At 33.7% G+C, this 26,649-nt stretch overlaps 1 protein-coding gene across 1 annotated transcript in view; it reads right to left on the reverse strand.

The window, feature by feature from the left end:
- LOC113523394 (nose resistant to fluoxetine protein 6-like) overlaps positions 1-26,649 on the reverse strand; it is a 43,813-nt gene that overhangs the window by 11,569 nt on the left and 5,595 nt on the right. Inside the window, exons 2-6 of the mRNA XM_026909351.2 lie at positions 22,366-22,574; positions 9,593-9,786; positions 8,694-8,958; positions 6,461-6,621; positions 4,477-4,645 (exon numbers count right to left, since the gene is read on the reverse strand). Coding sequence (XP_026765152.2) covers positions 4,477-4,645; positions 6,461-6,621; positions 8,694-8,958; positions 9,593-9,786; positions 22,366-22,574 — 998 coding nt within the window. The remainder of the gene's footprint in view (positions 1-4,476; positions 4,646-6,460; positions 6,622-8,693; positions 8,959-9,592; positions 9,787-22,365; positions 22,575-26,649) is intronic.

Raw genomic sequence — 26,649 nt, forward strand, 5'->3', positions numbered from 1 at the left:
AAAAATAATTTAGTGTTATATATAAATTTTAAGATTAATTATGCTGAGCTATAGTAACAATGCAATTAGAGCACCCAAATTGATAATGCAGTCTCATTTGCAATTTTACATACGCTTGCATTGAATATATTCACATTTTTTTATTTAGTAGGTAACTGTCGTAAGAATTAATCTTATAACGATGGATTTATACGCTTGACAAAGATGTAAGCGCTTACAAGTAAACTACAATGAAATTACAAAGTATCAAAGTATAAAATATATATCATGGTCATAATAATGTCCATAATGGGCTGTCAATTTGTTTGCCATTTGCTAAGTTGCATAAAAAACACATGTGGACAAGATATTTGGATAGACTTCTGTAAGATGTAATTCGTCAAAAAACAGTCTGTTATAACGTCTCAGCTTTGTATAATGATAATTGCAACAAGAACATCACAGAACACATTGTACAGGAGGGGGGGGGGGGGGGAGTAATATATAGCAATATCTATATATTGTAGTTATAATATATATATTTGGCAAGTAACAGATTTGTTAAATATTGATTACCCAATATATAATAACAAAATGAACAGTCTGATCGAAATAAATATAGAAATAAATATATATCAGAGGGAGACTTTGTACAAAAGTCGATTGCTTGGGTACCTCTGTCCCATTAATGTTTCAACCGAGAAGCAGTAGCTGTGTTTCGGTTTGAAGGGTGGGATATAGCGTGAATTTACTGGGTACAGAGGAATAACACCTGAGTTCTCAGGAATGGCAACGCATGGGGGGTATCATTGGCGAAACAGTATACTTTGTTATGTCCATGGTACTGCTCATGTCTATAGGCGACGGTTACCACTTACCATCAGGTGGGCCGTCAGTTTGTTTGCCATTCTAAGTTGTATAAAAAAAAATATGGGCAATAAGAAAATGGTTGGTGACCTTTTTCCGCCACCAATGTCCATAGGAAACCAATAAATAGATTTATTTATTTCTAATTGCATTCCATAACATAATTAGTACATAACGTTTCAATTATGGACCCTGTTGGGCACAGCAAGTAGGAGAGAGGAGGACAACACTTTTTTCACTTTCGAAATAGTATATCACGATAAGTACGTATTTTCTATCGTACGTATTCATATCGTAATTGTTATTAGTATAATATTGTTATTTAATATATTCTGTAGTTTATAATTATTTATATTCATATTGTAATATTAATCAATAAATAGTTTAATAATAAAATTGCAGCAATGTCAGTTTTAGCTACGGCTTAAATCATTATCAATTCATAATTAGTTAGTTAAATAAATAAATAATTTTATATTATAGCATATTTTATATAATGATTCTGTATAAATTCTGTCGGTATAAATTTTGTATACTGTTTACTTTATTACGTGTAAATCAATGAACTAAATTAATAATATTACAATTCGAGTAAAGCAACGTATTAGCATGTATCAGGTATTTGACACGAATCAGAGCACCCCAGATAAACGCGTGGGTGGGCACAGTAACGTTATATAACATGTGGGAACTGGAGTAAATTGTTTAATATGACGCTATTGTTTAATAGACAGTGGAAATTGTATCGTATGATCGAATGGGAATTTACTCAGCGGTCGTACCCTACTGATTAAACATACCTATTGCTTCATAATAAAGTGCAAGCCATACAGAGAGCTGAGCTAAGCGTTCACTTAGCTATATGTATAAATAGTTTAGTGAACTGACATGAGCTAAGTAATTCGAAATTGCCAGCTAAGCTAACCATCGCTTCTTGAGTTGGTGTGAAGAGATGTCCTATTTTTATATACTAGCTTTGACCCGCGACTTCGTCTGCGTCTACGATATGTTTACTGACCAGGATAAAGTTGTCTATATCCTTCTTTATTCCATATAATACGTATATATTAAATTTTATAGTGATTGGTTAAGCCGTTAAGGCGATATAAGGTAACAAACAAACAAATAAACTTTTACATTTATGACATTATAGTAAGAATCTTTCGTTTATCTTTAAGTTTTAATATTAGTTTAGATATTTTAGTTTGTATGGCTTTGAGTAGCTATTATACTTGGATGTACATTAAGCTAATTGAGCTAAATTGAATGAGGTTCGCTTAGCTTAGCTCTTAGTGCGAATTACGTTTTAGATTTGGTTTATTGATCTCACTAATATATAGGGCGATACAGAAATTATTATTGGCACGTTTTTACGAGAGTATTCTGTTAGTAAATTTTACAATTTACCCAAAATATCATCGGTGAATTAGTAAACAAAACATTTTGAAAGTAACTAGACAATGTTAGTATTGTCACTGATATTTCTTTGCTAAAAACACTATTCATCATTTTAGCCATCATACGTCCACTGCTGGACATAAGCCTTCCCCATAGACTGCCGTAAAGAATGGTCCTGAGCCACCTGCATCCACTGACTCCCTGCATCGCATTTCAGGTCGTCACTCCATCTAGTGGGGGGTTGTTCTACACTGCGTTTACCCGTACTCGGTCGCCAAAATCCTCCAAAAACACTATTACACTGGTGGAATACAAAATAGGAACTAATTTGAAGACGATTTTAAGAGATAAACGGATGTTTCATAGAATTTCTATTTCATCTGTAGGTATATACACGTCACGCCCTTCTCCCTTAGAGTAGGCAGAAACAATAGAACGTTAAATTTTCTGATTCAAACGGCCTCTTTCGTCCCTTTACATTTATCAATCTATTCATAAAAGCTTGTCGGTTTTTGAACTTGACCCTTTTCAACATGTCACCCAGCTATTTAGTCGACATACGTCCGCTTGAGCATCTTTTATCGATATTTCAACTCATTTTCGCTTAATATTTTCAATTTTTATCTTTTAATTACTTATTAATGTCTAAAGAAAAATAATTTTCTTTTTTTTTATACAACTTAGAATGGCAAAAAAGCTGATGGAAAGTGGTAATCGTCGCCTATAGACATGAGCAGCACCATGGAGATAACAGAGTATACTGTTTCGCCCATAATACCCCTCGTGCGATGCCACTCCTGATGACTCAGGTGTTATTCCTCTGTACCCTGTAAATTCACGCCATATCCCACCCTTCAAACCGAAACACAGCCATGCAAACACAACTGTTTCACGGTAGAAACACGAATGGGACAGAGATACCCAAGCCATCGACTTTTGTACAAAGTCTCCCTCTGGTAAAGTAAATTAGTTTTGTAGTACTCAGAGATCATATTTCTAGAAGTTTCAGTTTTATTATTTTACATTTTACATGTTTTCTATTATTGACGCCTAGAATTTTGTTCGTGGCAATTTTTCTCTTTAGTAAATGTTTATTTACGAAATATTTGAGAAGAGCACAAGTGAAATTTTGAAATATACGGTTGAATATCTTGGAAACAAAGTATTTTTTTCTCATCTGCTCTTTGAAGTTATAATGTAATTTAAAAACATGAATAATAATATAAATATAAGCAGAAAAGAAACATATTTTAAATACATTATCAGGACTTAACGTGCTGAACCTATATTATGCTGATATCAGCTTTTAACTGTCCACTGCTACTACATAAGCGTCCTTCTGGAGAAGTTTTTTTTTATACAACTTCGAATGCCACACAAGCTGACGGCGCACCTGATGGAAAGTGGTAACCGTCGCCTACAGACATGAGCAGTACCATGGACATAACATAGTATACTGTTTCGCCCATGACACCCCCCATGCGTTGCCATTCCTGAGGACTCAGGTGTTATTCCTCCGTACCTAGTAAATTCACGCCATATTCCACCCTTCAAACCGAAACACAGTCATGCAAACACAACTGCTTTACGGTTGAAACATGAATGGGACAGAGGTACCCAAGCAATCGACTTTTGTACAAAGTCTCCCTTTATAGGTGTTTATTTATAGGATCACCAATATAAGATACAGTGAAGCATTTCGATACTATACACATGTAGATTAGATCTAACTGTTCTTACATTTATAGGCAACCACAGCATGCTTTGTGTTTGATAAATATTAAAATGAAATTAAATCATTAAATGTCATTAAATTAATTTAATTATGTCGTTATATTTATTTATATTATAAATGAATTAAAGATATTAGCAATATAAATAAATAGCGGAAATTGTGATTAAATTATTTTAAATTATAAATAAATATAATGCAATTTTGCTAATAGTTGCTACGTTAGGCAGACAGATTGGCAACTGCAGTTAGGTTGTGGAGATGTTTTAAGAGGGACGCTGCTGCCCATCTCTCGTTCTCCCATAGTCGCCTTTTACTACACCCACGGGAAAGGAAGGGGCGGCCATAATGTTGCTTTTATTGTCAGTTATGACTTATACAAAAATCATAATATTTGTTCCAAAATTGGAATATAAAAAAAAAGGTCAAATCTGTCCAGCTGTTCTCATTCGATGAACTTACACAGCATTAAAATAATTTGTAATTTGAATTTATCTTACCATTTCTTCGAAGCCGAAATAATTGTGGATGAAGAGGAAACTCTTCCACATGGTCCTCTCGCAGACCCTGCTGTGTTCCTCTACCACCAGGTTCCACTGCGGTCCATTGTTGACATCAGGCAGGATGTATGTGCAAAACAACATCAGGCTGAGGAACAACGGGAACAATCTGGAATATTTTACTAGTGTTAGAAGGAATAAATGTTATCCCCGTCTATCGGTAAACACTGACAGTTACAACAATATATTGGGGTATGTTGACTGTTCTATGAAATACACTAATAATACTACATTAAATTATTGTAATTATAGATTTTTATTTCAATCCTTAAGGGACCTGGTGAATGTATGTGTTTCTATTACAATATTTTTGAATATATACTTCTTTAGTTTTTAAATAGTGGAAAAGATTGATCGATGTTGCAAACCCTTTTCATGTGAACGTAGGCTGGCTGTTGATTTTAACTAAAAAATAATAAACTTTATTTTAAAATCCTTATTTTATTTGAAATGAATTCATCTATATGAATGGATCATTATATTACATAAACGGAATAATTTATTTTGCTCTGCAACAAGCAGCATTTTGCTACGCAAAGAAAGATATATTAATAACAATATCTACAAAATAGTTTTATTATCCTAATTCATTACTTTTTATTTATTATATCATATATTATGTTATATCAATTGGTATAATAATATAATGCATTATCCTTATTAATAATATAAATATGAAAGTGAGTTTGTTTATTTGTTACATAGTGCCTTAACGACTTAACCAATTACAGTGATATTTGTTATACACGTATTATTTGGGATTGAGAAGGATATAGGCTACTTTTTTTATCTTAGTCAATGAACACATTCTGACCACATGGACGAAATTGCGGTTAAAATATAGTAGTTATTATTATATAATAGGGAATGAAATTCGGTTGCTTCAGTTGTTAAATATTGTCATGCATTCAGCTAATTTTTTACTTAATTTTAACATTGTTTTAGTGGGGGGAAAGGGATTGTTGATAATGGAGTTTGACAGCCCCATTGCCAGCAATATGCCCTATTAGATTGACTTCCACGTGGTTCCCCCCTGGAAACCATCGTGAACAATTCTTGTTGAATTCGTCACGATGGGCTAACTGACCTGCTTTATCCTCACCTATCATCCTTCACTGGTGCCCCGCCGGTGTATACCGATAGTGCGGGTGGGGTTACCATTCCATTATCACGCTTTAAAAAATAAAAAAAAAACCTTGTTTTAGTATGTTCCATAAGCATTAATGATATACAAAGTCTATTAGATATCCACGTGTATTAATATTTTGTATAATTTGTGTATTAATAAATAATTAATGATTGACATCCACGCGCAGCGTTGATAATTGGAATATAATGAGATTCAGTATTAACAATAATGTTGATTAGTAAACTGATTCAAAATCTAATAGTAGATATTCACGTTTTGTTTATTAAAGTACTAAATCATCATCATCATTATTTGAGTCATTATCTGTCCACTGCTGAAAATAGGCCTTCATCATAGACTGCAAGTATAATTTGCAACCAGAGGGAGACTTTGTACAAAAGTCGTTTGCTTGGCTACCTCTGTCCCATTCGTGTTTCAACCATAAAGCAGTTGTATTTGCATGTCTGTGTTTCGGTTTGAAGGATGGGATATGGCGTGAACTTACAGGGTACAGAGGAATAACATCTAAATTCTCAGGAATGGCAACGTATGGGGGGTAATATGAGCGAAACAGTATACTCTGTTATATCCATGGTACTGCTCATGTCTATAGGCGACGGTTACCACTTTCCATCAGGTCGGCCGTCAGCTTGTGTGGCATTCGAAGTTGTATAAAAAAATAATTTTTATGGAACCCTTGATGTGAGAGTTCGATTTGTACTTGGCCATATTTTTTCTAATTTTGTAATTTGCTGTTATCAATAGAGTAATCATATAATTAGAGTAAAAACTTACCTAAACCATCTACCAATAAGTCTGTTCTTTACATCGATAGTTCCTTTTCTCTCGAGATCTTGCAAAAGGTTGTGAGCGTTCAAATATCCACTCAGGTAAAGAAAACTGTCCGTGTACAATATTGCTGAACGACCCACAACAGCCCACGGCATGCCGAACGTCTAAAATATAGAGAAACTTTATTAAAACCAGGACACCACAAATGTAAATATCCCAACATTATTCCATGATAAAGTATCTTCGTCGACAAATTTAATGAATACATTGTTCGCTGTAAAACTTTGGGGGCCTTCATTCCATTCTATGATGTCAATACATTTTTGGAGCGCTCTTCCGACGAAAGTAGATAATCGTTAAAGTACAGAGGGGCTACCATGAATGGTGATTTCGAAGTTTCGGATTGAAATTTCGTGTAATACGTATTATAAAATATTTTCATTCCAAAATCTGATTTGAAGTCGGAGAGTGACGTTTATTTCATTATAAAAGCAATCATAAAGCGTCAGAACGAAAGAAATTGTAGCATATTGATAACACATATATTGTGATTTTAACCTAAAATTATAGGACTATTCAAGAGGTAACTTTTTATTTTCGAATGTATGAAGTTTGGAGTAAAACGTTAAAAGTGAAATTAATTGGTGTCAAAAATGTTTACTGTTTTAAGATGATACGTCCTTGATTAATTATTTGCGTACTTAATTTATTTTTCCTGTTATATGAATGAAAATTATAAAGTGTCCAATAAGGAATTTAACTTTAATTTGTTTATTATAGTAATCATAATCATAAAGATTACAAAAACCGTTATATAAATAGTTAAATACTATGAAATATTTTTACAAATAAGTAGTATTTGCATTTTTTCAAACAACTTAGTCCAATTTTAAAGTAATTACTTTTAATGTCAAATATATTGGCATATATTTGTGATTAGTGCTTATTAAGAATAATAAAACTTACTTCTTGTGATCTAGCAAATATGAAATATTTTTGTAGATAAAGTCATTATACCTTTTTTTATTGGTAATAACTAAATCAATGTTTATGAGAAATTAATTTAGAAGTTACCTATGTATGAAAATACTATAGAGTAAGAAATGTACGCGTACAGAACCCTAGAATCTTTCATCTTAGTCGAAACCGGCCTTATTATATATTAATTTCATAAGTTCATAATTTTATTATATATTCCAGTTCGTATCTTTTATAAATTAATATATGATATAAATTTATATATAAATATAAATTAATACAAAAGTGCATAACAAAATACCTCTCATTTTTTATTGTTCCTAAAAATACTCTATGGTTACCGTCAAAAATAAATAGATCGAAAGAAACTTCATGTTGAAATCTACATGAAGTTAGGAATGACTATTTTATGGTAGATTCTCAGAACAGAAGTGTTTAAATCAAAGTGGTTTGATATAAACTTAGTATCTAAATTAAATTCCAGCGGTTAAAGGGGATTTCAGTTGCTGCGAAATCTATTTTCATACACTAATAATAAATAGTTGAGATGTATCAGTCTCTTACTATGTTTGACACTATTGGATAGATTCAGATAACGTAATTTATTTTCCTGGCTAACGCTTTAGGCTATATTGTATTCTAAATATAGCCAAAAATTCACGGACACAATCCGTGGTCAAACATATTTTCCCAAGCAAATAATTTTGTTATATTCGAAATCAGAAAATAGACTTTCAACTAATATTATCATTATTAAAAACAAAATGTAGAAATTGTATAAAAGATAGTAAGAGCATAACATTCTACATTCCTTGAAGAATGCAATTTCTTAATCTGTTTAATTTTAATCTCCGTTGCATACATGTTGCACTTAAATGTGGTTTCAGATTCAATTCTCGGCGGGGCCAATTTAGAAAAAGATCTTTTATAAATTGTCCCGGGTCTGGGTTAGCTTCTCGAACCTACTAGTACCTGGTTACATGAAACTGTGTGTGTGTGTGTACGCTATCAGATTTGCAATCCCCTATTTGCCATATTTGGTATTTATTCCTTATGATTTCGTCTTTCGGAGCTAAAGGAACTAACTTCATTTTTACCTATCACTCCACGCTGGTATCTCGTTAGTGTAAACTTATTGGTTTCTTTATATCATTGCCTGAATAATGATGTATATGATATATGATAATGAGATATCGTTCCATTTTTATGCATTAAAAAAAGTGAGAACTGCGAAATATTTGGATAATAGATGTCTTACCATCGCGAAGCCGACTTTGTTCACATAAGGGTTGTGGGCCATTGCCATAGATTTATGAGCGATGAGCAGGGCAAAGGCATTCAAACCTCTGAATGCGTCAACGCCTTTGACTCTCGTTTGGCCATCCGACAAATCGAAGATTTTCTTGAAATTTCTTTTCAGTGAAAATGCATTGAGCAATTTTTCGAAATTTGTAACGCCTTCTTTACCATCGTCGAGCATCGTTCCTAAGCTCAGTAATAAAAATATTGCTAGGAAAAATGTGCTGCAAAATTAAATTACGAATTAATTGAAAAGGACTCAGATATAATTCAATATCAATCACCATTCTCATCATTACCAGGACGTTGTAAAAGGTGATTGATGTAAGAGACAGAGAGAAGAATAGAAAAAATACTAGATCTACCAAAGCGAAATTTGGCAGGTAGATTATTTTATTGTTAAAAGTCTAGTAAGAAGCTCGACAAGTTTCGTCAAGCTCGCGCGCGTACGGCCGCTTACGATTAAGGGTCTCGGATGGCTCCGAAACTAGTTAAGCTTTCTCGACTAAAATACATGTTAATTATACTGATCTACGCGGACAGTGTCATGGGATACTCTTAGTCTTAATATAATATTTATTAAAGTTATAAAACTTAAGAATTGTACTTGTCTGATACGCGTAGAGCTTACTTGGTTAGAAACTCGAAATTCGGATGCAGGCATTCCATTTATGACATAGATATTCACTAAGCACTATTCCCATAGTTCTGTATTATTCCACTTTTGATCAAGTGGATTGTCAATTTATTTGCCATTCCATGTAGCATAAAAAGAATAAAGAAATTCCTACGGAAATGGCAGTGCCCAGTTCGCATGGGCAAAGTCCGAGGAGACAGTGACTCGTTTTCAATACTTACATGGATAAAGTCTTGCCAAATGAGTATGGCCTATTGATATTCTTCACAGTGCACATAGTGTTATGGACCTTGACTGTCATGCCAAGGTTGGCTAAACGTTGCGAAAGCTCTTCTTCCAAGTCGAAACTGCTGCAAGAACTTGGAATGCAGACACCCCACAGTAAACTTGAGTATCTCGGGACGCGGTGACCCATCTACAATATAAATATACATATATAGATAAGTAATAATAATAATTATCATGTCAATTTGCCTGATCCATAAATGGGACACTAAAGAAAAAATATCTGAGATTGCAACCTAGAAGATCGCATTTTAGCTCAACATAGAAAATTTCTTTAAAGTGTAAAAAAACAATTACTTATTTATTTACAAAACATTAACATGTATCAGGCATTACAGCTTTCACCAATTTACATTACAAGGCCTTATACAAATTATTTCACATTAATTAACACCAGAGATGAACTTCGTTGCCATCCTGAGATATTCTCGAATGGGCGAACGGAAGATGATTGGGGTTGCCTAATCGAGGGCCGACCACTCTATTATCTCAGTAGCAGTCTTAGGTCGTCAATCTTAATTTATGTCCTCTAATTTGCACTCTATCCCCAAATTTATATACTCAGTGTGTCCAATACAGCAGGCATCCCGCCATCCGTGTCGAATAGCGAGGACGGGATGTCTGAACAAATGCACCTCTAACTATAAAGAAAAAAGATACCCTTCATGTGTACAATAAAATAAGTCTATTTGTGGATACTTATTGAACATTTTGTGAAAGTGTGAAGAGAGAATACTTAGACATGTCTGTTCTTATGTCTTATGTCATTATGTTCCTAAAGTACCCTACCAATATTATAAATGAAAAAGTTTGGGCGTTCTTTGCATAACCATACATAAAAATAGAATATAGGCAAAATATTGAGAACTATCTATAAAGTTCTATTTTTTATCCACGACTTCGTCTGCGTTTAGATATTGACCGGGATAAAAAATAGCTTCACTTAACATCTTTCATAATCCCATATAGAACGTGTATAGCAAATTTCAAAGTAATTGGTAAAGCCTTTAAGGTGCTATAAGGTAACAAACACATTTTCACATTTATAATATTAGTAATGACTAATAAGGTTGTTCATCATAAAAATGGGCCAGAAATACCCATGTAGACGATAGTTGAGGCTTTGAAGAAACGAGAATTTGACTGAAAAGTTTTGCAGGAAGTTGATGGATGTAGTTAGTTCAGAGACTGCAATAATTACAAGCTGTGCTCAAGATTTCGTTTGCATGACTGGAACATAAGTCCAAAGAAAGTAATCTAAGCCCTTCTTCATGCCAAGTACTGATTTGTGCATAATTTCACAATGACTGTAGTTATACGTTTAAGAGGTAACAAATAAACATATAAACTCAATTCCACAGTTATCAATTAGAAAGGATATACAATTATACGATATATGTATATAATTCCAGACTAAATAATATTATCAGCTTAACAGTATAAAATCCAATTAATTAAATAAAACAAACTTCAATTTAAAACAGTTTGTCTTCACTGAAATTACCACAAAAACTTCGGTATCTGTGTAAAGTACAGTTCTAATTTAAAGTTTTGCCTTCTACAAATACCATTTCAAATAAATCAATTTTATGTTGATTTAATCTCATTAGATTGATTCGGCGCCGTTAAGAGTGACAACTTCACAAGAAATCAGTCAAAACTTTATAATCGGTTAAATAACATCGAAGCATTTAAAAATAATTGACTTCTATCACAACCCAAGTATTTTTTTTTAATGGATGAAAATGGCATGGTAACCCCGCTTGCGCTATCGGCATAAACTGGCGGGGCACCAGTGAGAGGTGATAGGTGAGGATGAAAAGGCAGATCAGTTAGCCTATCGTGACAAATTCAACGATAAATTAGTCACGATAGTTTCCAGGGGGAACCGCGTGGAGGTCAACCTAACGGGTATATTGATAACAATTTGACAAATTGACAAAACAAATTGACTAACCTCCCCATTACTAACAATTCCTTGCTCCTCCCAACCAAAGTATTAGGACCTATAAACTGTATCGAATGTCACAAAATTAATGCTAATAGATTATTAATTGACAGTGATAAAAATGTAATATAGTATGTATATAATAATCAAAGATTGTGTCCCAAATAAAAAAACCGATTTTAACTGTGTGAAAACCAGTTATTTTAATTTAAAAACTATTAAACCGATTTTGATACAATTTCTATGAAACAAACCTATAAGTATATCCTTTCAGATAAAAATGAATTTTCCAAATCGGTTTACAACTAACGGAGGTATGTGGCAACAAATATAATAAATATACAATCGTATTGAAAATCTCCTTTTTTTGAAGTCAAATGAAAATATAGTGGTATTGACGACAATTTGCAACAATTTATAAAAGGAGAAGAGGAGAGTTACGCAATTATTCTGTTGCGCTAATACGTTATCAATTTTAAACCTTTTCGAAATTGATGTATTGTAGTTCATTTTCATGTTATTTTTGTATAAAGTTGATTACATTAATATAGAATTAATGAGATGATGACTAAGATTTTTATTTACAAAGCAAAATTAAATTGTAGATATGTTATTTTTCATTTTAATGTAATGTTCTAAGAAATATCTTATCGTTCATTATTTTCTACCGTATGAAGTCGCTGTTTTTTGGAGTTAAATGCTCTTGTTTAAAGTATATTGATTTGATTAATTAAATCGATGTTTGTTTGATTCCTATTTTTGGTATGGCAACTCTTTTCTTCGAATGTCAATAGCATTGTATGCAATGCAATTATTATGCATGTTTTTGCATTGCATTCAACAGCCTTTGTTAATAAAACAATATGCCGCGTTATACAATACATTGAACGACATTTGAACATCAGAATACCAATTAACGACAAAGACGTAATTGGTACAAAGCCTTTAGGAACAATGATGCACGTGGCACATTGTATGACTATTTTAAAAAGTCAGCCCAAATATATATTACAATTCTAATGATATTATCTATTTGATATATACCATTACATTTTCATACAACTCCAAAAACCAAGAGCTTCTTATTGAAGATTGCAACCTTTTTGGTTACTTTTTTAAATAGCCATTTTCGCCTGTCATTGATCTTCTTTTATTTTTTTTCTTTTTCTTTGCAAATTTTACTTTTAAATATATGGAAGCTATTCATTGTTATAAGATATTTATTTATTTCATATTCACCGTAAAAATTGAGAATTCCATCATATTTCCCAACAGTTCTCAATTATCCTGTATTTTTTTGTTTCTTACCATTTGTTTTCATTCCCAGAGAGGAGATTAAGGGTACCAATGCAAGAGAGGAAAAACTCGAAATAAAATCCTATATGAAGTCAATAGATCCAATAGAAAGAGTAGAGTTGTTATGATAAAGTACTTATGATATGTAAATCTTCACCAGTTCTGAATATATTTTGATATTATATTATATAATATTTAATATTTATTTTGAAATCTATGTAGTCTACTTTCGAATTGATTACAAAGGGATTTTATCGAGTTAGCATATTTTCAATTTGACAAAGTTTTACGTGTATATTACGTTGTAGAACGTAGGACATCCGTAGCAGAATCAAGTAGGTATGCGTAGTGTGGTTGCGCGTTGACGCAAATTCGTATTTTGTGGCGAAATAAAAAAAATGATTTATACTCAGTATTGGATAATAGATAGGTTTTAATGATAGTGATATTACACGTATCTTATTTCCTATCATAAAATTAAGTTTTACGATTCTCTTTCCAATTGTTCAGGGTTTACTCCCGTGTTAGTCCTATATTTATTTTGTTATGATTGAGTTGTTTTTTTGTGGAGCAAAATATCGCCGTGCTGGTCAGGTGGCAGCCACCGAGACACGTATAATGTTTGTCACATATAATGTCAAAGGCCGTTGTATTGCACAAGAACAATTGTGATTCGGAATCAACTCAGGACCAAATAAGTTAACAGTGGCCGGTGGAGTGACAGTCTTCGAATACTAAGTAAGACTGGGTACGCGTGATACGGATCTTGATGATACCACATGCTAAATACAACTTACTTCTTGCAGTAACTCAATAAAAATGTTATAATTCTTTTAATTGCGGGAACTTGTGTAAAGATGGCTACTTAACCCTTCGTGATGACCTGATTAGGAATTCTAATAAATTTAACTAAATTTCAATTTCAATACAATAATTTATTCAAAATAATATAAATTTAATACAACTATATAGGTAGGTACCTATAAATAAACAATGATTGCAGTGCCAACCGTACTAATGCCAAAACATTGTATGACAGCTGTCAATTAAGAAACAATTTTCCAAGGAGGTCCATGTAGAGGTTGACTTGACAGGATCAGAGGTTGGAGTCGGTGGAGAGAACGAAGGTTTTCTATGCTATGAAAATGGAATAGCTACACCGCATTCGCTATCAGGAATTAACCACAATGCTTTCCAGAGGGGACAATGTTAAGGTCAAATTGACAGGGAATATTATTAGCAATGGGACGAATTCCCAGCGGCAGTATTCTCGAAATGGTATGATATTGGAACTATCAAGAAAAGAGCATATTGCTTTCTAAATGTCCAACAATATACCTGCAAGTCCTTTGATGACGCCTACAGGCATTAATTGCTTACCGTCAGTTGAGTCGCATTTTCGTATTTTTTTTTATACAACTTAGAATGGCAAACAAGCTGACGGCTCACCTGATAGACAGTGGTAACCGTCGCCTATAGACATGAGCAGTACCATGGACATAACAGAGTATACTGTTTCGCTCATGATACCCCCCATACGTTGCCATTCCTGAGGACTCAGGTGTTATTCCTTTATACCCAGTAAATTCACGCCATATCCCACCCTTCAAACCGAAACACAGCCATGCAAACACAGCTGTTTCACGGTTGAAACACGAATAGGACAGAGGTACCCAAGCAATCGACTTTTGTACAAAGTACTGGTAAATTTACCTACCTAAACCTAATTTGGTTTAATTACATATGTTATAAAAATGGGACCATTAGACTTCATTACTAACAATCTTTTTGCACTCTAAAATTTCAGGTCATAAAGGAGACATGCATATGCAAGACTCAAGGAGCTAATGATTGATATCACTAAAATATCCAACACAATACTTGGACTACATAAGGGATGGATCTTGGAAGATAAGGAATCCTATTACCATATCTCACTCATGTTATAAGACGATGTTGGTTATAGGGATTTTAGTGAGTAGTGTCGATATGAAGAGATTCATATACACAGGCATGTGAAACTCCTCTACAAAAAAAGTGATGTGCAAGAAAAAGGATTATTTCTTGTCACCCAATGAGCATATTTTTTTTATTTTTTTTTTGATGGGTGAAAATGGTATGGTAACTCCGCCTACGCTAACGGGATATGCTGGCGAGGCACCAGTGACGAGTGATAGATGAGAATGAAAACAGGCCAGTTAGCCCATCATGATGAATTAATCAGGAATTAACCATGATAGTTTCCAGGGAGAACCGCGAGGAGGTCGACCTGGTTGGGTATATTGCTAGCAATAGGATTCTCAGTCTCCATTACTAACAATCCCTTTCCTCCCTCCAATGAGCATATTAACATTGAGTTAAGGGGAGTGAAGAAATACCGAAGTGCTTTTTGACTAGCAGTATAAATGAATCCCAATTTGGTCATTGGCATTGGGATTAAGACCTACAGAATAGTGTTAGTCAGTTACTGCATCCAATGCGCATAATCTTTCGTAATACACGAAAACTATTGTTTTTTAAATTTTCCTTTTACGTTGCTTTCATTCTTGTCTACCACTAGACAGTTGACCTACTGTTTGATTTTACATACTGTGGTGAAACAAATGTCGTATTGTTTTAACGTCATATCTTACAATAATAAAATTGATTTTGTATTTTATTACTAACTTTTACACGCAACTTCGTTCGCATGACATTTGCCGACTGAGGAAAAATTTGCCTATATCCCATATCCTATATAGGACGTGTATATTATATTTTATATTGACTGGTTAAGCTGTTAAGCCAAAATAAGATGACAAATAAACAAATTCACTTTTACATTTTTAATGTTTGTAAAGTTAAACTGTCACGCCACAATATATATATGATTTTGGGGGGAAAGGTATTGTTTGTAATGGGATCTAATGAACCCATTGCTAGCAATACACCCTATCAGGTCGACCTCCACGCGGTTCCCCCTGGAAACCCTCGTGGTTAATTCTAGTGGAATTCGTCACGATGGGCTAACTGACCTGCTTTCATCGTCACATATCATCCCTCACTAGTGTCCCGTCAGCGTATACCGATAGCGCAGGCGGGGTTACCATTTCATGATCACCCATTAAAAAAAAATTACATAAGGAGAAAAATTTAAAAGTAACCCTATAATCAAGCAAATTTGACAGTAATAATACGCTAATATCCTCCTATTTTGGTTGATGAAGTCCAGTAGTGTGAGAATAACGGTGATAATAAGTTATCATCATTCCATCCACTAATTGTCTACTGATAAGTATAGGACTCCCAGTAGATAATAGCAAAGAACGGCCCTGAGCCACCTGCCACTGACTTCCTGCAACAATCTGATGAGCAGAACAATCGATTGAAATATAAAATTATTTTATAATTGTCGATTAAGAATTAATAATGAGTTTTCAATAAAATGAATCTGATTAAGCAAAACAGCTCAAGTCTTCATTGGCACACATAATAATCTTCGGTGTGCATTATTGTTCTTTATTAGAAGTATAATGGAAGGTGAATGAACTTATTTTGGAACATGATATATTTATTTTAGGCGTATTTTTTTTTTATATCTTTGAAAGTATAATAGATGTCTATGAGTAACAAATATGGCCTCCATAGTACCGTGGCAGACGCGTCGCTTTGCGTAAATAAGGTTCCAGTTTCGATTCTCGATCGAGTCGATTTAAAAAACGAATTTTGCATATTTGCTGTAAATTGTAATAATTTTCATTGGAAATGGAATTATTATACTCTGTCTCAAATTAAATTAAAAGAAAAAGAGTAGGTGTCTTAGCACACTACATAAGTGAAGCTAATTATGAAATATGAATCTTAGTATTACTAATCTATTTATATATCTTATATTTTTATTTTTTTTAAGAAAAGCTAAAGTTTAGATACAAATATCATTAGATAGATATAAGTTTTCTTTATGCAATTTAAAATGGTAAACAAGCTGAAAAAATAAGTGCATAACTTGATTAATTACATTCAATTTTAATTGTTATTTATATAAGTTTTTTTTATGCAATTTAGAATGGCAAACATGCTGACGGTCCACCTGATGGAAAGTAATAACCGTTGCCTATAGACATGAACAGTACCATGGACATAGCAGAGTATACTGTTTCGCCCATGATACCCTCCATGCGTTGCTATTCCTAAGGACTCGGATGTTATTCCTCTGTACCCTGTAAATTCACGCCATATCCCGTCATTCAAATTAAGTATTTAATGATGGTTTTTACAACCACACACGACGCACGTATATTGGTATAATATATGGTAAGAATTAATATATGTATTATATGTTTTAGTTATTTGCATTCAATTTTCGTTGTTATTTTAATCTTTAATTGGAGTTTTTACTGATTGTGACAACCACACACGACGCACTTATATATATATATATATATATATATATATATATATATATATATATATATATATATATATATATTTTATACCACTGAGGTGGCAAACAAGCAAACAAGAATACGAGGTATTACGCGCGCGTTGGCGACCTTGAAGAAACCTCTTTACCCCCCGTTTGAAGAACCCCATGCTGCAGTCTCTTGGGAAAACCTCGGCAGGGAGCTCATTCCATATCCTGAGTGTTCGTGGGAGAAAGCATCTCTGAAACCGCGTTGTACGCGACCATTTAGGCTGTAAGGTATGAGGATGAACTCCCTGTCGATGGCGAGCCGTACGATGATAGAAAGTGGCCGTAGGCATCATATTGAATAATTCCTCTGAGCACAATCCATTGTATAAGCGGTAGAACACGCAGAGTGTTGGTATAATATAAGAATTAATATATGTATTCTATGTTGTTATGATGTCATATAACTGTTTTATTATGTTAAAATCTATTATCTCACAACTATTGTAAACGTATGTGTTATTCTATTGATCTGCCATTATATATTTTTTATCCAACTTTAAAAAAGAGGGTTTCAATTAGACGATATTTTAGTGTGATACTAGATATATTCTGTTAATTATAAATGGATTTGGTTTAAATATTTTTTATGATTGATAGGATTTACTCCCATGTTTTTACCCTATAATTTTGTAATGATTTTCATTTAATGATTGATTAATTTTTTTTTGTGGAATTATCTCTCCCATTGGACATAATCTTTCAAGTGCAATAACGGAAGCTTCATAAAATTATACAATGAGAGCTTATTAAGGGTGGTTTCTGGAAGGCCAGAGAACTCTTACAAATTCAATGATTTTCATAGGATTTCAGTGAAGAACAAAGGCTGATTTAATATAACATTAATAATAATATTTTCGTGTATCGACAACCCTACGAACCCATAAAGATAACTCAAGAACAATATATTTTTTTTCGTTTTGTTTTTTTTTTTTTATAGCTAGTCAGTACACGTTGGCCAAGCTTTTTCGGCGAGTACATTTGACAAACAGAATGATGTCATTAATGTGTTGAAGTGGTTTCATTCTACGTTGGTAAGAATGATGGATGTTCAGGCAGTAGCCGCCGCTATAATTTACGTGAATTTACTGGGTACAGAGGAATAACACCTGAGTCCTCAGGAATGGCAACGCATGGGGGGTATCATGGGCGAAATAGTATACTCTGTTATATTCATGGTACTGCTCATGTCTATAGGCGACGTTTATCATTTTACATCAGGTGGGCCGTCAGCTTGTTTGCCATTCTAAGTTGTATAAAAAACAAAAAAAAGAATATGAACTAAATTTTTGGTAAACGGGTTTTCACTGTTTACGAATTGTGACGAATTCTTGATATGTGCAGGAAAAGCTGACACTTGGCGGCTCGTTGACGAGCGCTGGCCACCAATAATATAATTAAAAATCGTCTCCTACAAAAAAAACCGACTACAATTTTGACAAAACTAAGTATTTTGATTTAAAAACTAAAGTACTGAACCGATTTTGATAAAATATCTACGGAACTGATCTGTAAATATATCCTTTTAGATAAAAAAAGAATTTTCGAAGTCGGTTTAGAACTGACGGAGTTATGAGATAATAAAAAAAGACAATCGAATAAGAATCTTTTTGAAGTTGGTTAAAAACACGCATGAAGGCAAGAAAATATTCGCCACGCTCGGCAAGTGCAATTGAACTTGCCTAGCGTGTTCGACCAACTACTGGACCATCTACTGGAGCCTTTACACCACAAAGATATCAAACCATCGTAAAGGCTGTCTGAATACTATGAGTGTCACGACCCCATTAATATCTTCGTAGTTTAGGAATAAAATTGATTATTTTTTTAATAACAAATAACTAACTAGTAGCTTGTTCCGTTGCTTTTAAGATATACTTGTAAATTATATTAAATAGGCTGACATAATCCTTTAATACAGAGAAATGTATTTAGCGACTTCTAAACAATGTTTATGTAACCACTTTACAAAATCCAGTTAAAATTTGATAATTTTTTGCTACTAAACCTTTGAGCATATACATATTTTATTGTCAATAACAATCCATGTGTGTTATATTAGTACTTTATCTTGACACATATGGTAGTTAAAATATACCTTTTTATATACTATTGTAAAGCTTACGTAATCTACCATAGACTAAGCAATGTCTACTTTGCAAAAAATAAAATTGGTCAGGAGCGAGTTGAACACAAGCCGAGGATTCCGTACATAAATATATAAGCATGATATAAAATGGCCTTTATTCCAGATAAGACTGATATTTATTTACCAGAGGAAGACTATGTACAAAAGTTGTTTGCTTGGTTACTTCTGTACCATTCGTGTTTAAACCGTAAAACAGTTGTGTTTGCATATCTGTGTTTCAGTTTGAAGGGTGGGATATGGCGTTAATTTACAGGGTACAGAGGAATAACACTTGAGTCCTCAGGAATGGCAACGCATGGGGGGTATCATGGGTGAAACAGTATACTCTGTTATGTTCATGGTACTGCTCATGTCTATAGGCGACGGTTATCACTTTCCATCAGGTGGGCCGTTAGCTTGTTTGCCATTCTAAGTTGTATAAAAACATCCGTTTATCATACGAAATAGAACCTAATAGTTATTGTTATTGATATTACTATTCGTAATTTCTTATTTTGAGCAATAGTTGTGGTTCAAAAGTGGACAGCGTAACTTTGATTTTGGAGATTTTTTGATAATTTCTTAAAAACGGTGCTAGTAAAAAATTTTGTATTATTTTTCTTGTAATATTTATTCATCTACATATAAACTGTAATTATATCAAATGTTTCGGTTTACAATCTCTGGTGTTGAGAATGATTGCAAGAAGAATCGTTATTGATTTATTTAAGCAGATCAACAGTACAAATACTTTTTTTTTATACAACTTAAAATGGCAAACAAGCTGACGGTCCACCTGATGGAAAGTGGTAACCGTCGCCTGTAGACATGAGCAGTAGCATGGACATAATAGAGTATACTGTTTCGCCCATGATACCCCCCATGCGTTGCCATTCCTGAGGACTCAGGTGTTATTCCTCTGTACCCAGTAAATTCACGCCATACATTCATACATTGGCAACATATACAAAAAAACTAAATCTAGTATTTGGATCAATGATAGACATGCACAACATTCAAATGAATAAATCATTCCCCTAAAAATGACATTTACTTAAAAAAGAAATTATAATTTAGGACTGATTCAAGTCAATACTTCAAGCTAATATTAAATCGATAGTTATTATATCAAAATATAATGTGTGCTTACGAAACTTTTAACAATAGTATTATTTGTAGATTTACGTTCTTTGCATGGTCGTTTGTTCTGGCAACTAAACTAAAATATTTAAGAGCGTTCATAACATTTGCTTAATGAAGTGTGGCAATTATTTTACAATTTTCAAAAACTTATTTAACATTTTTTAATATTTCTAATTATATATAAATTTTGTATATAATTATACCACTAAAATCTTTTTTATCTTTTTTTATTTTTTTTCTTTGCACTAGCTTCATGTATTGCCTCAAAATTTTTCAAATACATTTTTGACATCAAGCTTAATAAGAATATTATTGCATGGTCAATATTTTAGCCGCCATACTTCGTTATGTCCGCACTTAATACTTTTTGTCACAGATATGTACTTAGACTAGCAAAGAAATAGCGATCAGTCAGTGTACACTTTTTGTCGGTTTGTAACACTGAGGTATTGTTAGTATATAATACTTCAATGTCCTGATCCCGGACAAAGAAATAGCGAATACTTTAACTAGTAAGGATGCTGACTAAATTGAGTTGTAATGATGATTATTTGAGCGTGAGTGTTACGTACATTATAAAGTAAAACTTGACAAATGTTACACTTGACAAACCACAAAGATTAATAAACGTGAGCATATTTATTTATTAACTGCTTCCAAATAGAACAGGTTCTCAATTCGTCTGTATTTTTACGTGATTAGGTCACCAATTCTGAAACGACTTCGGTAAATCCCATTGGTTGGTCCCATATTAAATTTGTGACGGTAGAAACTGTCGTTTATCCTCGCGTAGCAAAAAACTGTTGCTAAGCAAAGTCTACTTATAAACACGAATACGCGTTCTGAATTCAAATATTTTCAATGTAATAATGTGTCGAAATATCTCGTCGATTATCGGTGTGTTTTATCACGATTGGAGTAGTGGCTGTTTTTTGCGCAGCTAAATATATATTAGTACAGTTAAACTGGCTGAAAAATAGTGGTAATAAGAGATAAAAATTACTTTTAGTAAGATAGTCCTTTCTTTATTTAAAATAATTTTGTAATAGAGTCTACTTCGGAGTATAAAGAGCCAATGCGACCTACGACTTAGGGTTTTAAAAATTAATTCATTGTAATGATAGAACATCACTAATAGTGTCAATCAAAACATTGATAAACAAAGACTGTTATCATTTTCATCATATCATATCAGCCTTTAACTGTCTACTGCTGAACATAAACCTCCCTCTTGGTGGGTTTTGCCAATAACTGCCACGCTTGGCAGGCGGATTGGCAACCGTAGTTAGGCTTTAAAGATGTTTTAAGAGGAACGCTGTTGCCCATCCTTCGCCCTCCCTTAGTCGTCTCTTACGACACCCACGGGATAGGAAGGGGTGGCCTATTCTATGCCGGGATCACACGGAAAGATTGTTATACAAAACATTATCGCTACGGCTTCACCCGAGTGAACCAGTATACATTACCTATATGTATGTTAAGTTACGACCAATCGGTGTTTTTTTTTTAATAACACAGGGGGCAAACGAGCATGCGCCTCACCTGCCGGTAAGTGATTACCAAACTGTGTATCAAATTTTATTCAAATATGTTCAGTTTTTGTCTGAAAGAGTAAGAAATATTCATCCCTCTTTATAAACTTTTGAGTTTATATTAATAGTTACACACGCTTTGAATTAGAGGGCGCTCAAATCACTTTTATAAAGTCATAATATACTATACATTTAATGAACTATATACTTACGTCTGTAACATTACTTCGTATGTAATGCTCGCTATGTATAAGAGAGTCTATCTGACTGTACTTAGGATCAGTGAGGCTGACTTGGAGCGAGGCGAGGCAGTATTTTCCGCGCACAGCGCCATCTACACTCAGGCACTCGTCGAAGTCTCCGTACTGATTGCCGTTGCCGCTAAGTATTCCCGAGGGAGGTTTTGCAGTTGCGTCGAACACTAGAACAATGAGAAATAAAAATAAATATGCTACAGCAATTTCTGATGGAATAATAATACGTAATATTGCCAGTTGCAGTATTTGAAATATGTGAAATACTAAAAGAAAAAGGAAATGTTTCATACAAGGGAAAACGAGAAATAACAATAAATAAAAATAAAAAATACTAGAAGCTTTTATTATATGAATTAAAAATAGTTTTCTTTTTCTCTGAGCCACTCATTAACATTATTAATTAGTGTTTGTTTGCAATGAAATAAAATTTTGTATATAGATTACTTTTTGATGAAATTCATATTTATTGTAAAACTAATTGTTGGCATTAGTTCTGATACTAAAGTTCTGATATCTAAAAAATGTAAACTAAAGCTTTTGTCTGAGCCTGTTTGTTTTTGTGTTTACTTCTTCTAAACTATGCTTCGGATTTTGATACTTATGGATTTCATTGACATTTAAATATTTTTTTCGAAACGTTTTTGTATAGGATAGGATTCGCATCCTATCCTATACAAACCTCGCTAAAAAAATCGTGGAATAGTACAAGTGTTTTACTAATTTTTATAAACTGTAATTAATGATTAATGTAATAAAATGAATCTGTGTTTATATTTATTTAATATATACACGTAGTGACGTGTATATAGTGATAGATGCCTATTAAAATTTAATCAACAATTAGTATGAAAAAAATTAAGGAAATGTTTATTTTGGTCGTCTAATGGCTCATTCAAAGTTGATACGGAAAATTAGACTCTAGAAACTATTTTGGAATTGTTAAGGTTTTCCTATTGTTTTGTTTAATTAAGTTGATAAATTGACCTTTTTGATATGGGTTATGTAGTACGGAGTGTCAAGTTTAAGGTCAAAATTAAGCGTTAATATTAAAATAATGATTTTGATGTAATTTTACATAAGTAGTAAGTAAGAATAAACCGAAGCCCATCCAACAGAATGTTTACTTTTTTTTAATTTTTAAGGACTTTTACTTGCACTTATATCTATCCTATCGTCCCCTGAATAGGTTTCTCAGATAAGATTTTATATGCTTAGTATGCTCATGGAAAAAAAAGGATTTAATTTTCATCAATAATTTACAGATACGTACCAAAATTGTAATCGTCTTTTATAGACATTAACAGGTATGGACATTGGACATCACAAAATATTCTGTAACACCCATGATACTACTCATGCGTTGCCATTTTTGAGGACTAAGATGAGGTGTTTCCTTAACCTACCGTACCTTGAATTTCATTGCTATATCCCTTTCTTTGCTATGTCTTGTGGTCCTGGCATAAAATAGGCCAACCCTGCCTCTTTAGTGGGTGTCGTAAGAAGCGACTAAGGGAACGTAGTGGTCGAGGGATGGACAGCAGCGGGTTTGAGAGGTTTAAAATATCACCAAAGCCTAACTGCTGTTGTCAATCTGCCTGCTAAGCGTGACGGCTATTGGCAAAGTCTATAGTATATGTCATATATGTGTAAGTATACCATTACCAGAGGGAGACTTTGTACAAAAGTCGATTGCTTGGGTACCTCTGTCCCATTCGTGTTTCAACCGTGAAGCAGTTGTGTTTACATGACTGTGTTTCGGTTTGAAGGCTGGGATATGGCGTGAATTTACTGGGTACAGAGGAATAACACCTGAGTCCTCAGGAATGGCAATGCATGGGAGGTATCATGGGCGAAACAGTATACTCTGTTATGTCCATGGTACTGCTCATGTCTATAGGCGACGATTATCACTTTTCATCAGGTGGGCCGTCAGCTTGTTTGCCATTCTAAGTTGTATAAAACAAATAAAACAGTATATTTGTTATTTATATATATTTATTCGTTTATATATGTAATTTTAGTATGTATGTATATCAATAATTAGTAGTACCGCATTCGAATATCCTGACAATTCCCTATGGTTGACTGGGAGAGAATGCTTTTAGCATTAAGCCCGCCATGTACACATATTTGTACTAATGAATAAATAAATAAATAAATAAAAAAGTCCCCTAAGGCCTCCCGCTTATGTCCAGCAGTGGACTACTAACGGTTGATATAATATGATGATAATATATTCCATCTTTTAAATGCAAGCAGAGTATACAGTATAGCTGCTCGAGTGGGACATTCTGGTAAATTAAATGATTTAATTTACCAGAATGTTAAACTACTAAACTCATCCTGACTGACTATTAACCGTCGGGGGAAAAGGGATTGTTAGTAATGGAGACTAAGAATCCCTTTTCCCCATTGCTAGCAATATATCTAACCAGGTCCACCTCCTCGCGGTTCCCCCTGGAAGCTATCATGGTTAATTCCTGATAAATTAATCATGATGGGCTAACTGGCCTGTTCTCATTCTCATCGATCACCCTTCACTGGTGCCCCGCCAGCGTATACCGTTAGCGCAGGCGGGGCTGTTATTCCATTTTCACCCATAAAAAATTGGAGGGTGGGTTGGTGGTAAAGTTTCGCCTATTCTCTTAAATCATTTCAAAACTATTTATTTTAAAATTATAAATTAATATATTTTGGATTTAAATGGACGATGAAGATGAGAAAAATTAGGTTTGCCGGGACAGATTGCATCTCTATAGAATAACACCATTAAACACTTCTACGTGCATAATTCTACTGTCTACAGACACGTGTGCTGCGTTACGTCGACGATTTTTGCTGACACTGACCCGGTGGCATTGACATCGTGTTGTCTTGTGGCCATTGGGTTAACCATACGACACTTGTATGCATTCATATACGGTACGTTTACCAAAAGACTGACAACTTTTGTATTACAGTAATAAATATTTGTCTAATTTTAATATTTTTTTTTTATTTAGAGACTTTTATAGGGATCCTGGCCGTGTGGTCCCCGCATAGAATAGGCTACCCCTTCCTTTACCGTGGGTGTCGTAAGAGGCGACTAAGGGAGAACAGCAGCGTCCCTCTTAAAACGTCTTTAAAGCCCTGACTGTGGTTGCCAATCCGCCAGCCAAGAGTGGCAACTACTGGCAAAACCCCCCAAGGGGGAGGTTTATGTTCAGCAGTGGACAGTTAAAGGCTGATATGATAATGATGATGATCCTATAGGGATATGTTAGCCCCATCATATCCTAATTTTAAAAAGTATTTCACATACTTAATACATTAATAAATAATACTTTAGTAGACTATTTTAATAGAGGGAATCATTGATGTAAAAATATAGCAATCAAAGATTTTTTTTTTTTAATTTTTTTTTTCCATTACGGATTGTGGATCTGTGAGTAGTCTAATTTTAAACTATATAAATTAATGTGAATCGTCAAATGTCTCGCTAAGAGCAAACGTGAAGAATGGTAATTTTTAAAATTTTCAGTCAAGTCAGAGAATGGGCCAGTAATATTATTCACTTTTTTCTATTTTTTTTTTATTGTTGGAAGGCAATCGAACAGACGATCCATCTGATGGAAAGCGGCTACAGTCGTCCATGAACACCTGCAACACGAGACGATTTGCTTGTACGTTGACGGTCTTTATAGTTAGATTAACAGATTTAGATAGAATAATGTCTGTCGGATTTTTTTTTTTTAATTTGTCCATTTGATTGGAATATGTTTATTGTTCGGGATAAGCAGTAGTCTTATCCTACTCCGTCCCATATAGTATTTCATAGTGATTGGTTAAGCTGTCAAGGTGCCACAAGGTAACAATCTAACAAACTTACTTTCACGTTTATAATATTACTTGCCATCCACCCCGGTTTTGTCCAGTAGATTATTATTAAAAATGAAGGATTATTAGTATTTTTGTAAAATTTTTAATGCATTATTATAATTTTTATTACCGTTTAGTCTTGGCGTAGAATAGGCCATCCCTTCCTTTCCCGTGGGTGTCGTAAGAGGCGATTAAGGGAGGGTGAGGTATGGGCAGCAGTATCCCTTTAAAATATCTCTAAAGCCTAACTACGGTTGCCAACCCTGCTGCCAAACGTGGCAATTAATGATAATTAATGGCCATACCCCCCAAGGGGGAGGCTTATGTTCAGCAGTGGACGGTTAGAGGTTGATATGACGGTTGTAATTTTTATATTATGTT

This window comes from Galleria mellonella, unplaced genomic scaffold (genome assembly GCF_026898425.1).
Source record: "Galleria mellonella isolate WM207_F2 unplaced genomic scaffold, CSIRO_AGI_GalMel_v1 utg300, whole genome shotgun sequence".
Lineage (NCBI taxonomy): Eukaryota > Metazoa > Arthropoda > Insecta > Lepidoptera > Pyralidae > Galleria > Galleria mellonella.